The sequence below is a fragment of the Daldinia vernicosa genome, assembly GCF_022497035.1.
Source record: "Daldinia vernicosa strain CBS 139.73 unplaced genomic scaffold F5Y00scaffold_5, whole genome shotgun sequence".
In the NCBI taxonomy this organism is placed as follows: domain Eukaryota; kingdom Fungi; phylum Ascomycota; class Sordariomycetes; order Xylariales; family Hypoxylaceae; genus Daldinia; species Daldinia vernicosa.
Genome location: NW_025953921.1, coordinates 934,970 through 948,360, shown reverse-complemented (window position 1 = coordinate 948,360; position 13,391 = coordinate 934,970). Strand labels below are relative to the sequence as shown.

The window sequence follows — 13,391 nt, the reverse complement described above, 5'->3', positions numbered from 1 at the left end:
CGTAGTGGATCCACCTGGACGGCCTCGGCGCGGAACTTTCCAACAGCCTATGGATCCATATTGCTGCTTGCATGAACTAAGCCCAATCCGCAATTGTGGGGGAGCGGTCAGAGTCGGCAATTCAAGATATTTTCTATTTTCCCTTTACTTGAGGTTAGTCTGTTAGATGAAATTCATAATTCCTGGATGCGACATTGAGTAAGAGGGAAAGCTAGCTGATAAATTTCCATAGCATTTGCAAGCAAGAAAACCGTTACTCAATAACGCATCATACCATAAACTCTAGATTCGACAATTACTAACTAACTAGCTGTTTCGTCCAGTGCGCTTCAAACATTGAGTGCCTAATAATCATCCTGATGATGCCGTAGTCAAGCGCGACTCCCTTAAAAACCACATAAAATGGCAAAGCGCAAGTCTTACGGAGGTGATGGAGGATATTCGGGGAAGAAGCAAAAGACTGCCCACGTGCATGATCCTCCTACCTCTGAGGATGTCTATACCGGAAGGCAACTTCGCGAGCTACTAGCTTTCGAGCAAGACCTTCGAAAAGCTAGACACGGTATGTTGGTTCAAATTCAATTGCAGCTATCTCTTTGCAGCTATCTCTTAGACTGCATAATGCTGATAGTATCTGACCTTAGGTCTCCAATCGTTCAAAAACCTCCTCGATTGCATCCTCAACAACGAAGACAAGGATTCCGAGAAGCTTCAAATACTACACGAGTTCTTGGACTCGGTGAAGCCACGCGAACAGGAAGACGAAGTCCCCGTGTATCTACCGGATATAATGGAATCATGGAGCATGGCTGCACAGTTAAATAACGAAAATGTCATGTCCGCCGTTGCGGTTGTCCTCGCGCTTCTTCTCAAAGTTCTCTCCGGAAAAATGAATCTGGTGTCATATGGTTTAGGGATATGTCGGACTCTTGTCCAGAAACGGCAGCAAGAGCTGATTGCCAAAAACCTCTCGGCCGACAACGGCAAAGATTTCATAATATCACCCACGTTAAGGCTTCTCAGAGAAGCGGTATGCTTCGATGGTGGAGCGCTTGCAGCTCCAATATTCAGAGCTAGGAATAATACGTTTAAATCGCTCGCGAGGAATATAGGTCTTCGATATCTAGGAGAAGGCGTGGAAGATCCTAAGCGACCGTCTGTCAGGACAAACGCGATACGCTTCCTTTTAAGTAGCTTGAAGCTTCTCCATCTTGAAGCAAAGCGCGATCTATTATCCCAGAAGGACATTGTGGCGGCGCTTATGAGGCACATTAGAAAGGACCCCCCTTCATTAATCCATGAAATCTTAGATACGCTGAGAGCTTCTGTTATTTTAGACAAGAAGCTGCCAAAGGAGATCAAGATTAAGATCCTGAATGCGCATTCGCTCATCAGGATAGCGGAGCTCTATGGCTATCCTGAAGTCCCTGCCGAGCACGAGAGTGAATTAGAGCGTGAGCGCCCAACAGTCGAGCAATCAGCCCATGCGTTCCTGACCGCTGCTTGTACTAATTCCGACGCTGGTGTTCGTCGATCGGAACATGGTTATTACCCCGAGGGCGTAGATCCCAACGCGATACCATCAGCGGTCAACGATGATCAACCTGTGGATTTTGGCATCGATAGCATTCCGTGGATGGACAAGTTTGAGAACGATGTACCTGTACGGAATTCGCTGTTGGCGGAGTTTATCCAGACATTACGGCCGTGGTCCAGCACGAAGCAGAATGAACTTCTAGTAGCGATTTTCGAAACATCGCCGGAATTGGCTGCCAACTACTTTTGTCACAAGAAATCGTTCGCGTTTGACCCAAAGCTGACGGCTACTTGGATTGGTTATGCCGCGTTACTTTACAATGTTGTTCAGTTACCGATTCCCTCCTGGTTTGGACACCCTAAAGGCTATGCAAGAATCCCACCTCCTACTTCTGTGGTACTTGGAAACATAATCCCATTACCCATGACGCCGAAAGCTATAACGCGATGTCTTTCTATCAAATCTAAGTTAGCTTCCTTTTATGCCATCCGTCTCTTAATATTAGCTTTGCAAAAGTTAGGCCGAGCTCTAGAGATGTATCGAGAGGCATCATCATCATCTAATTCTCTTTGGGAAGAGGCAGCTCGCCGGCTTTTGGACGAATTTTACCAAAGGATACCAGACATCAAGGATGTTATCAAATGTTATCTTGCCATGGAGCAGGATGATTTACTTCAACGACAAGCAGCAAGTCGCTTGTTATTACTCTATTATGAAGTCATCCCCCAGGTTGCCTTAAGGGCCAAGTTCGATGTTTCACCAATACTGTCATTTACTATCAAGAGAGTTGAGGCATCCGATAGAGCAGATGAAGATATAGTGATGTCTCTATTAGAACTCGAAAACTTATGCGCAATTGCGAAATACTCCCCAAACATGCGGTGGTTTGCTCGAACCTCCGATATACCCCATTCTCCCTTTACAACCCTCTTGAGACTATCTGTCGAAAAGACAACTGAATTATCTAATGAGAGCCTAGATAGTGTCTTGTATTGGGTTGCCAGCGAACATCAATTGGTAGAAGACCAACCAAACTCTCCAGGGCTATATCCCTTGATTGCAGCATTGAGGAGCCTTGAGACCGTCGATCCAGCGATCTGGATATTCCTGGATAACTGTGTCGAGCGCTGTGCTAGGACCCCGGTCAAATACCTTGAGATGATCGAAGAGCAGCTAGATAAAGCCAAGATCTCTGAAGACGAAGATACAGTTACTTGCCCTCTCATGATGACGATTGCGGAGCAGATACCTTTTTTCAGTTCATCGTCCTCTAGCAAGGCCACATCAAAAGCATTTGTGCAGTTCCTCTCGGAATACCTTGGACACTCACTTGCCGCTGGTGTAAGCAAGCCTTTCATAGATGCTTCGAAGGAGCTCTTTTCTACTGGCCTTACAGATCAGAAGCTCAAAGAAAAGTTACGCGTCCCAAAAAGGAAGAAACTCATACAAGAAGCACAAAAACATGACCCGAATCATAATGCCTTGCATCTTAATGGGCAGGGTAATTACGCTGCTAAAGAAGTGGACAGCGATTCAATCGCACAAATCAGTCCCCAGGACCTAGAACAGAGACTGGCAGTGCCAATCATAACGAGCAAGGATAATTCTCTGTCTAAATGGGCGTCCAAAACACCCGAAGAACTTGTCGAGGAGGGGTATGCATCTTCATTAATTCGCTTGCTTTTGTCTGAGCATTCGAGCATCAGAAAAGAAGCACTCATAAACATAGTCAAGGTTGCTGCGAAGATCAAGGATTCAACATACGAGAACAACGAACAAGTCTGGCTCCTGCTTATGGAACTTAGTGAATCAGCACGAGATTCGCTTACCGACGGGCCATTACCGAGTGTGATGGTCGCCTTTGCCTGCAAGGCCCTCGAAGTTCTAATGAACCCCTTACACAGTCTGTACGAGAAGGTCAATCTGTTCCTCACTAGCGGGCCGGTATGGTCGTTAGACAAGATACCTCTTATACAAAATATCCTCCAAGAGGGCCCAACCGAAGATGGGGCTTTCTACTCCGAAGTCAGCTGGCTCTTGGGCTTCCTGCTCGAAAGCTTACGAACGCCCGCGGACGTGGCTCTATTCCATAAACGCAGAGTTCCCGAGAGGCTGTTTGCTCTGGCATCCAATCCCTTTATGGGTCCTAATCTGAGGATGCAAATCTTGAGGATCATTTACAGGATGTCGAGTATCGAAGGGGGGAGCGATACTTTGATTACGAGGTTCGGAGTTGTGAGCTGGCTTTTGGCGCAGAGGGATACGGCAGCAGACGCTACTGAGCGCGGGGTGTATCAGGCGGTGCTTAGAAGATTATGGGAAACCTGTGATCAAAAACGTATCTCGGCGTGGAGCAAGGGTGGTATCGAAAGGCTTGTAGAGCCATGATAGTATATATATACTACCAAAGTATACTCATTTACATACCTCTATAAGTTAATGCAGAGTTACTTACAGCTCCCATACACATCCCATTTTCTCTTGTAGGAGTCATGATTTATAGTGGAACGTGAAATTTCTAGTTGGTTCGCCATAAACATTGACACGACCAGAGGTCTTAGACAAGGACAATACGTTACCCTTTATGTGTTAAGGTTGATATACATATGTTAGGTAACCAAATATAAAGTCTACCTAATATCAAAATCATTTAATAGAAGTTGATTATATAATTGCCTTGTGGAACTCTTAGCTGACCCGATTTAGGCATCAAAAGCTTGCAGGTATCGACCCACTCAGGCCAGCGGTGACGCTAAATTAGCTGTACAATACTGCATAGTACGTCAGGCCTGCTCTGTATCTGCTGCCAATCTCTGGTACATATATGTACATAGCATGCGGCTGACGGGGCTACCTTGTCAGAAGTACATATCTACGTATTTAGGTACTTCATACCTACCCCGAAAGATGGGACACGTGGGACACGGACCACTTTCTATATTTCCCAAAATCTCATATCTTTCAGGGCAGTTAATAAACTTCTGGTGGTCTCCTTCAAGGAAATATATTTGGTATTTGGACAAATGTTTTGTTGACGTCGGCCTACAAAACCTGCATTGTAACATCTTCTGATCATACACCCAACAATACGACACTAAAGGCACCCGTTCTTTCGTGCAGCCACCAAAAAGCCATTACAGCATTACTTTTAATTCATCAAACATCTAGTTAAATTTTAAATGCTTCTTTGAGATACCACCGCCACTTCTCCTTCACGTCGCTTCTCTCTATCCGAGGTAGCTCATACCCCCTCGTACCCTCTTACAACCCTCGTCTTCCGATTGATCGCCTTATCAATTGACGCGCCTCCTCCCTCCAATTCCAATTAGCAATCCGACCTTGATCAACTTTTGATGAGCGACAGAATTCCCTTCTAGGGTCCGGTATTCCTTGAACCCGACCGGTGTCGTCAACACAAGAAAAAAAAAAAAAAAAAACCCTCGTCACGCCCTCACTGACTCTTCCACCCCGCACAAGACAGATACTCTTAAGGAGAGCCTTGCTTAGCCAACTCACGATAACCTGTTTTACCGCCCCTACAACGACCGTGTACCTTTCAAACGTGGACGCTGTCCACGTCTCACCGCCGCATATACATACTATTCAAATTTAGATAACCACACATTCCTCAAATGATATGGCATTACGATATACAGTAGATACGCTGATATTTCTGCGCGAGTCGCCTTTGTGCGTCAAGCCGGGCGCACTTCCTCCTGCTGAAGAATGGATGGGGTACGTTTAAGTTGCTAAAGGATGGAATTTACTTGTGCCGTCATACTAATAAGTCGTACAGGCCACCGCCCGAAGCCTTCCGCAACAACCAAGGGAATAAACCTGGGACCGAGAGGAGAAGCAACGACAATTCCCTATTAGACCAGTCTAATAGACGAGTAGGCATTGACCGACATACGTCGCGAAACGTCGGAAGTATGTTTTTAGATTAATTCCCTTCTATCTAACTTCTTCTAATCCGTTTCCCTAGTTTCTGAGGATATTATCCTTGGACCCCCGCGAACGACCTTTTCGTCGGCTACTCTTACAAGGGCCAACAAACCATTTGATAATGATAAGGCCTTGAAGGATACCGATACTCGAGACCGCTTCGCCTTCCGCTCTCGAAATGGTGATGCCGACAATTCTGAGCGCTTTCGTGACCGTGACCGCGATCGTGACACTCGGAATGGCTTCCGCCGACGCGGTGACGACCAGGACAGTGAGGGCTGGAGTACCGTGAAGCCCCGTAAAAGTTTTGGCCATGAAGGCGCTGAAAGATTCCACGGTCGTATGGGTGATCGGCCTGAGCGTTTTGGACCAGAACGCCGACCGCGCGATCAAGATGACAATGACAATGGGGATCGACCCCGTCGCAACTTCGGCGAGTTTGCCAAGGAGAAAGAAGGGGAAGATAGCGATAAACCCCGTAAAAACGGCTTAAATAGGAACAGGACCGATCAACCTTGGCTAAGGGACAATGATGCCCCCGCTCCTCGAGAGCGTTTTGACAGGTCCAAGAGTTGGAGAGATAGGGCCGGAAACGAGCACCAAGGTGAAGGACAGCAAGATAGGCCGAGGGAGCGAACATTTGAACGAAGATGGGACCGAGACCGGGATCAGCGTCAGGAACGGGAACCGGAATGGCTTGATGAGCCCGTCGAAGAGCAGTCCCAAGCGCATACTCAAGAGGACTTCATGAAGTTCATGGATAGTATGAAGGCAGGGAAGAACCCGGCAAAAGCTGAGCCGGCCTCTAAGCCAATTGCTGAAGTATCAACACCACCCGAGAAGGTTGAAATCGAGAAGACAAAAGTCAAGTCGGCGCCTGCTATAGAGACTGGTCCGGATAAATTTTTCGCTGCATTTGCACAGAGTTCAAGCATTGAAACGCCAGCTAGCGCTGGTGAAATCATCAAGGAGAATTCTGTTCCTATTATTAAACCAAAGACAGGTTCTCGATTTCAGAAGCTTTTCTCTTCTCAAGAAGAATCTCGACGCCAAGTTGACCCTCCAACTCCTGTTGCTAGTGCTCCACCGGCCAGTGAGATGAACCCCCTTTTCGCTCTAGGTGGTGGGCAAACGCAAAATGACACAGCCGAGAAAGTCGCTTTTCAAGCATTATTGCAAAAGCTGCAGAAGCAAACCCTTCAGGCTACGACACCGCCATCTGGCGGGTTTTCAGAGCCTCCTCCTAGTCATGTGATCGCTTCCCCCGGCCCTTACCAGCTTTATGCACAGGACCGCCGCGAAGAGCCGCTCTCTCGTGGACTTCCTCAAGTTCAAGATGTTCACACACCTAGGCCGCAAGTGCACCCGCAATTTGCCGCCGGAATACGCTCAGAACAGCAGGTCTTGCATGACCTCATTGGCCAGCGACAGAGCGCGGCACGTTCTGAACAACCACCAAGTCGAAATAGCAACAGTAATGCTGAGTTCCTCATGACTCTAATGCAGAGCGCCCGAGTAGCGCCCGAAAGCCAGAGAAATGAGCAACTTGCTATGAGAATGCCGCAGCCTTCCAGGCCAGCACAAATCCTCCCTACACCAGACAGGGAAATCGATTATCAGCATGAGCGTGTTACTACGCAACATCAAGTTGGTCGTCCTACCAACCTGCCCAGCTTCTTCGACGAAGCTCCAATTCACCATAGAGAGCAAGATAGTCGCCCACAGCAGCCAACCCAGATTCTCCAGCGCCAAGTTCCCCCGGGCTTGGACCAGATTCATCCCACTGCTTGGATGCAGAACAATGCACAGCAGTTACCCCCTCCAGGTCGACCTATGATCCCTCCTCCTGGGTTGGCAGGGAACCCACGCAACGTCCCCATTCCAGGAGCATTCCCACCAGGAAACTTTCCCATAGCCGCTTTTCCTCCAGAGGGAATAGTCGGCCCCCCACGCAACATGGCACCGCCTCCCGGTTTCTTCGGCGGCCCGCCACCACCGGGATTCATACCCCCAGGGATCCCTGGTTTCCAAGGACCGGATAATGTAGCATTCGGTTTCGATCACCGCGGCATGCCTCCTCCTCCCGGCACTTTCCGTCGGAACTAGGAGTCCTCCGAATCTAATTACCCCGAGAACTAAACATTACATCACACTCAATTCAGATGTAAACTTAACGGGTTTATCGTGACATATTCCCAATATTTCCCTGTAGTAACTGGATTAAGCGGAGGCGACGGGACGCTTATAAGTGTACTGGTAGGAACAGGTCGGACGCGAAGACAAGGGACGAAAGATGAGAGTCTAGGCGATTCCTTTTTCTCTCCTTGGAAGTAAAAGGGATTAGAGCGTGTACTATTGTAATAACCCTCCTTGCTCGCTCCCAATAACAACAGCAAAGCAAAGCAAAATTAGTCTAGAACCGAACAGAGGCTCTACCCTGTTAATTATCCTATTGCAGGGCTCTGTCTCTGCAGCGAATACAACCAGGTTCACAGAATAATAGTTTACGTGTTGACCCGATAGTAACGTAGTAATGAGAATGAATTATGAAATTTGATAATGGAAGAGACGATTCTAACCCAGTAAATTCATTTTAACACTTTATATACTCAATATGACATGGCCTGTGACTTGTGATATATATAATACCTCCGGACCGAAATCAGGACTTCCGGACAATCTCTAACTAATCTAGAAAGGAACGGAGTTCGGACGAAGGGAGAATGAGACCGGACGGGCGAGTGCTGAGAAAAGGCCATTCGGTGCAATTTGCTTACCTGGATTACGTGTCTGCGGCATTAATGAGGTGGGTAGAAATATGATATTATATAGGTATATATATACTATTAATAGTATAACAGGAAAAGGATGTGTATTCAAAACACCGGAGGCGGAAGTGCTGACAAACGACGGGAATAAGGAGCGGTTGGTTGAAGAAAGAGAGGACGTTTAGTTATTGCGCGTAAGAGGAACGGTATGAGGATTATCAGTAGGCAAACGAAGAAATTAGAAGTATCCCGTCGTAATTCCTCCCACTCTTCGATTCTGCTGTCTACGATATATATTAGGTACCTCTTTAAGTAGTTAACAAGATTGATATTTAGCATGCTCACCAGGTACTCAAATAGCCAGATATTCAACTTAGTTCTTGGACAGTAGAAAAATAATATGTCTATAATTTGGATTATATTTGCGCAGCCATGTACACAAAGGCCGTACGTATTGTATAACTAACCCAACCCAACCAACCAGCCAACCAGCCAATCTCTTCCCTCCTCGGCTGCCTTCTTGCCATGCGGAACTCTATACAGCAACAGAACGCAACGCTCGCTCTCAAGACGCCAACTCCTCAACGCCATGCATTTGCTGCCAAAGGTATGTGCATGCTATCGATTCCCTCCTCGGTCTATCTGCCTTCCTATCTCCAAACGCTCGGCAGTCATGCTACCCAATAAAGAACTAAGCCCTACTTAGTCTTACGGTATTACTCTTTGAGCGCTTTGACTTGTATCTACATGTTGAGGTTTAGCCCTATGGGATTACGTCCTTCTCTTCATTGCTTCAACTCTTCTTCATCCCGAAGATGTTACGCTTCTTCTTTTCCTTTTCTAGTTTGTGTGGTTTACCGCTCGCCGACGACGGAGGTCTGACATCACTTCCGTTTGATGGTTTAGGAGTGTGAAGCGACATGTTGCTCATTGCCTGTACGGGTGGAGTATTTGCAGGCGGAATATGATGAGGCTCGCCACCTATTTTTGGCCCGCCCGGTAGCCCGCCAGGACGAGGCGGTGCTCGTCCTGGAGGCGGGCGTTGGCCACCTGGTGGTACCGGGGGAGTGGCCATCGGTGGTGGAGCGGGTCGTTCGAATAAGTGTGCCGGTGCTCTTTGGGGTGGCCTCTCCATAGGTATATCAAGTCGCCTCTTGTCTGTGCTCAGATCACCCACCTGTCTAACAAATAGCTGTGGTGTGAGCATATGGCTAGTTGCCAGGAAGACGTCGCGGTTCATAGCCGCGCTAACCTCGTAGCAAGAGCGCGATTCGGAAAACGTCGCCCCGCCGGCCATAAAGACAATAATGCGTTGCCTGTTATCTACGACACGTCTACCAGCACCAGCCCAACTAGGTTTCGCTGCTCGCAGAGAGCCTTGACCAATAAGCGCGTCCTCGTTGGGGTCAAGTGGTGGTTTGACATAGGGAAATGCTGTCTGATCCAGTGCTCCTCTACATAGGTGTTCCAGCATAGTTTTCACCGCAGGGTTGAATCGTGACATATAATTATCCTCGGGAACCGGTACCTTCGGGTCGATGGGAAACAGGGGCTTCAGGTCCTTACGGATATCCTTGAGACCGTGTGTTGTGCGACCACCAAGTAGTTCCAAATTTGATATAACTTCACCATCTTGTGGTGGTAAAGACGCATGCGCTAATAACCTCTGGATATCTTCAGGGATAACTCCGTCTCTATAAAGGAGATACATCATTATGAGGCGCAGACGATCCGACTGAGTGACAGCGTCGTCATCCAAGAGTCGAACAATCGCATCGAGAACGTTTTTCGGTTTCCGGTTGTCTTCGTCAAGGCCTGTAGCCATATCCTGTTCTGTAGGAGACATTTCGGACAGTTTATGGTGTTGGAAGATGTTCATACACTCTTGCGCCATGGTAAGATGGAGAGAATATGCTTCTTTCATCTCCTGAAATTGCGGCAGTCCCGCCATCATGTCTTTGATTGCATTAAGACTGGTAGTGTCGCTGTTCGAATTTGTGAAATGAGGGTTCTGATCGAGGAACTTCTGGAAATCGCTCATCAACTTATCGATGGTGTCCTTCATATGTCTGTGCCGGTTTTCAACCCACACTTTGTCTTTTTCGGTGAGCTCCATATCCTTCTCTTCTGCATCTGGGGATCCTTCGTTAACGGTCATATGAAACGTCGTCTTATCTCCGTCCTTGATCGGTAGTAGGTCGTGTGCCATCGCTTGATATGTAAATTCATGTACCAAGGGAGCCATCAAATCCATCGACCTGTCAGTCACTATGAGAACACCCTGCGGACGAGAACTCGGCGGTGGAAAGTTAGGGTTCCATTGTGCATATTCGTCAAGTTCCTCGGATACGAAACGGGCAAGATGCGACGATAATACGCTCGCCTCGTGTATCGGATTCTGGGGCCGGTAGTAGCGGACCTTAGGGTACTCGCCAAGGGTCACACATAAACCAGTGATCTATCAACATTCAAGTCAGACGACAGGTATCAGACGTAAGTTAATATGGTTCCGCAAACCTTCTGAGCCAAATCTTGCATGTGCTTCCTTATAAGTCCATTGCAAGCGGGATGGAATAGAATCGGAAAGCTCCAAGGGTCTCTAAACGTAACGACGTGAGATTCGCGAGGATAATAGTCGATGGAGAGAGTTTCGAAGCCCGCAATCTGCTGCTTTGCTAAGGGTGAACCGTCTATTCGCCTCCTTAATTGAGGATCGAGTACCGTGGTCCATACTAAAAAGCATTTTTTATATCTCCGTCTTTCAATATCAGCCATGAGACAATCGACAATGTGAGGTTGCGGTGATAGTATATATATAGCGTCCATAGTCGGGTTCATATCTCTCCGATCTTCGATACGTTCGATGTCTGCAGCACTCTCTTCAGCCAATGCGCCAGAGACAAGATGTGGTCGGGTAACGTACTCGCGATATTATGATTAAGAATATCATCCTCCTTGACGACATTGTCAATTATTTTCTTAGATTCGGTGTCGACGACTAGAACTTTCCACTACAAGCAATGCCCTGTTAATATGGTCGTCTCGGCCTTGGAAAGGGGTATATAAGGGGTATAGCTTACATCGCCAGCAGTAATGTTCTTAACTGTATTTATGATAACTATATGCGAGAGAGAATTCGTAATGTTAGCTATGCTACAAACAACAACAGGTTCTTGCCGATAAGAAAGGCAAGCTTCTAGCCTCGTAGATGTACAAGGGGTCCTCTCACCGTCGCGTTGTTCTTCAATCACGGATACCCCCATTTTGTCTCTTAGCCCGTAGGCACTACGGAGATATTATGGCGATACGTTATTTCTACGAGACTTTCGAGGTGCAAAGAAAAGAAAACAAGACGTGTCGCGTAGTTGGCGAGCTCAGAAGTAGGAGGTAGGTTAGAGGTAAGCTCCTACAAGTAGCTATTAACCAACGTGTCGCTATTGGTAATTGTTCGCATGTACGAGTAAAGAGTTCCGGTGGGCGCGTATGGTGACAAGAGATCGACGTAAGAAGAATGTACCTGTATCACCAAAGCATATACAAGTTTCTGGTATCGATGAACGCATTACACCTGACAACGTGGTAAAGAGGATTTGAGTTTCAGAGAGACGGGACCATGAGAATGTAGAAATGTAGTAAAGTAGTAAAGTGGTAATGTGGTTCTTGGCCCTTGGCCATTGGCGGGGTTCGGTTTCAGGGCGCCAATCCGCTAATGCGACCGAGTTTGGACATTGGAAAGCCCCACTTCGTCGCTAGTGGACAACATTAATGTATGTACTACAAGGTACCCAGCCTTATATACATGTAGGTACATATGTCTATACGAATTACCTACATTCGTTAAGTACCTACCTAATACGTGCAATGGAATTGTTCTTCGCAATATAAACAGAGACAAATAGACATTCATATGAGGTATCTATATACGTGAGATTACCTATGTACCTAGGTAGGTATCTAGGATAACATTCACCGTAGCGGCTAAACTCTAGCTGTCTGAGAAGTTTAGAGTTGCGGGATGTCATACATAGCGTGACACATTAGGTCGTTATCAGGGTTCTTTATCTTTAGTTCATGGAGATATGAATTAATAAGTCAAGCCACGGTTGATATAGCCCAGCCATTTAAGTTATGTTGTTCTAATAATATTAACTATAGAATAATCAGACTTGAATCTATTGGCAGTCTGGAAAAGGGGTATCTCATATGATTAAATAGTCTCATATATAACATGTGACCAAAGACATGCGGTGTGGTTTATCCAGTCCCCAGGTATTTCTCCACCTCCGAATTGCTGTAGAGTTGCCGCCGGAGTTTTTCATGCCGTTTCTTATCCTCCATGACCATCTTCCGCACCTTTTTGGCATCATAAGTCTTCGCCTTCTCCTTCTTGGGTGGTAGGTTCTTCGGCACTTGGACTCCTATTCCTAGGGTATCGTTCTTTGGCTTTACTTTGATAGGATATTGTACACCTTGTTGTTCAACGCCTAGTCCCTTTCGTGAGTCCGGATCCCAGCCTTGAGACTGAAGGATATTCAACCCCATTCGCGACCGGTCTAGCGCCGAAGGCGGATGCGAATGAGCCAGGCATACCTGATGTGCTATCGACGCTTCGTGTGGCCGAGAGCTCGTCTTTGCTTTCCCATCGGAGTCGAGGCCCTCTTCCAGGGGTTCCTCCAAGGGTAACCGACAGATTTCACAGACTCGGGAGGTTGTAGCAACATCTGAATCCTCTTTTGAGGTTGATTGGTTAACCTCCTTTTCCTTAGGCAATACAATACTCAGATATAAATCAGCTACAGATTTAGAGGGTTTCGCGGGTGTGTTCTCTTCTGTAGTGTTGAGGTTGCCTGAAGAAGCAGGGACGAAAACGACCCGTTTTCGCTTTAGTCCTGATCCAAAAGGTCGCTTGTCTTGAAGAGGGACGTCATATTCTGGATCACTCCACTCATCGGACGGCATTTTGATAATTAATGAAATACATTCATCTGGATAAAAACCTGGATTTTCTGGTAACCGTAACCTTTTACGTTGTGCGTGAAGAAGAGAAAGAATAGTGAAAATTGGGAAGTCGAAAAGGCTGGAAGGTACCTGTAATGAGGCGAAATTCAAAGTGCAGGGATCATGTGGTTATCTAAGATATA

General features: G+C 46.9%; 4 protein-coding genes across 4 annotated transcripts; 2 read left to right on the top strand and 2 right to left on the bottom strand.

Moving 5' to 3' along the window:
* The first annotated feature begins 161 nt into the window (after window positions 1-161).
* F5Y00DRAFT_158795 (ribosome 60S biogenesis N-terminal-domain-containing protein) lies at window positions 162-4,132 on the top strand. Its single transcript, XM_048004662.1, has 2 exons — window positions 162-562; window positions 645-4,132. Exons 1-2 carry the CDS (start codon window positions 403-405, stop codon window positions 3,923-3,925), a joined length of 3,441 nt encoding a protein of 1,146 aa, XP_047868940.1. The 5' UTR covers window positions 162-402; the 3' UTR covers window positions 3,926-4,132.
* Window positions 4,133-4,942: 810 nt separating this feature from the next.
* On the top strand, window positions 4,943-7,760 carry F5Y00DRAFT_158781 (uncharacterized protein). The gene is made up of 3 exons (XM_048004661.1): window positions 4,943-5,272; window positions 5,334-5,467; window positions 5,523-7,760. The coding sequence occupies exons 1-3, from the start codon at window positions 5,175-5,177 to the stop codon at window positions 7,586-7,588; spliced, it is 2,298 nt and encodes a 765-aa protein (XP_047868939.1). The 5' UTR covers window positions 4,943-5,174; the 3' UTR covers window positions 7,589-7,760.
* An 878-nt stretch (window positions 7,761-8,638) lies between these two features.
* Window positions 8,639-11,967, bottom strand: F5Y00DRAFT_226588 (Sec1-like protein). The gene is made up of 5 exons (XM_048006361.1): window positions 11,480-11,967; window positions 11,331-11,368; window positions 11,174-11,261; window positions 10,768-11,117; window positions 8,639-10,708 (listed from the first exon to the last, which is right to left on the bottom strand). The coding sequence occupies exons 1-5, from the start codon at window positions 11,511-11,513 to the stop codon at window positions 9,044-9,046; spliced, it is 2,175 nt and encodes a 724-aa protein (XP_047868938.1). The 5' UTR covers window positions 11,514-11,967; the 3' UTR covers window positions 8,639-9,043.
* A 258-nt stretch (window positions 11,968-12,225) lies between these two features.
* Window positions 12,226-13,339, bottom strand: F5Y00DRAFT_226587 (uncharacterized protein). Its single transcript, XM_048006360.1, has one exon. It carries the CDS (start codon window positions 13,207-13,209, stop codon window positions 12,505-12,507), a length of 705 nt encoding a protein of 234 aa, XP_047868937.1. The 5' UTR covers window positions 13,210-13,339; the 3' UTR covers window positions 12,226-12,504.
* Between the last annotated feature and the right edge of the window lie 52 nt (window positions 13,340-13,391).

Bases quoted from the DNA above. Each gene is read 5' to 3' on its own strand.
- F5Y00DRAFT_158795 (XM_048004662.1), top strand. From the start codon at position 403: ATGGCAAAGCGCAAGTCTTACGGAGGTGATGGAGGATATTCGGGGAAG. The intron at 563-644 runs GTATGTTGGTTC...ATCTGACCTTAG, and splicing joins CCTTCGAAAAGCTAGACACG to GTCTCCAATCGTTCAAAAAC.
- F5Y00DRAFT_226588 (XM_048006361.1), bottom strand. From the start codon at position 11,513: ATGGGGGTATCCGTGATTGAAGAACAACGCGACG. The intron at 11,369-11,479 runs GTGAGAGGACCC...TCTCGCATATAG, and splicing joins GATTGAAGAACAACGCGACG to TTATCATAAATACAGTTAAG. The intron at 11,262-11,330 runs GTAAGCTATACC...CATTGCTTGTAG, and splicing joins AGAACATTACTGCTGGCGAT to TGGAAAGTTCTAGTCGTCGA.
- F5Y00DRAFT_158781 (XM_048004661.1), top strand. From the start codon at position 5,175: ATGGCATTACGATATACAGTAGATACGCTGATATTTCTGCGCGAGTCG. The intron at 5,273-5,333 runs GTACGTTTAAGT...TAAGTCGTACAG, and splicing joins CCTGCTGAAGAATGGATGGG to GCCACCGCCCGAAGCCTTCC. The intron at 5,468-5,522 runs GTATGTTTTTAG...CCGTTTCCCTAG, and splicing joins TACGTCGCGAAACGTCGGAA to TTTCTGAGGATATTATCCTT.
- F5Y00DRAFT_226587 (XM_048006360.1), bottom strand. From the start codon at position 13,209: ATGCCGTCCGATGAGTGGAGTGATCCAGAATATGACGTCCCTCTTCAA.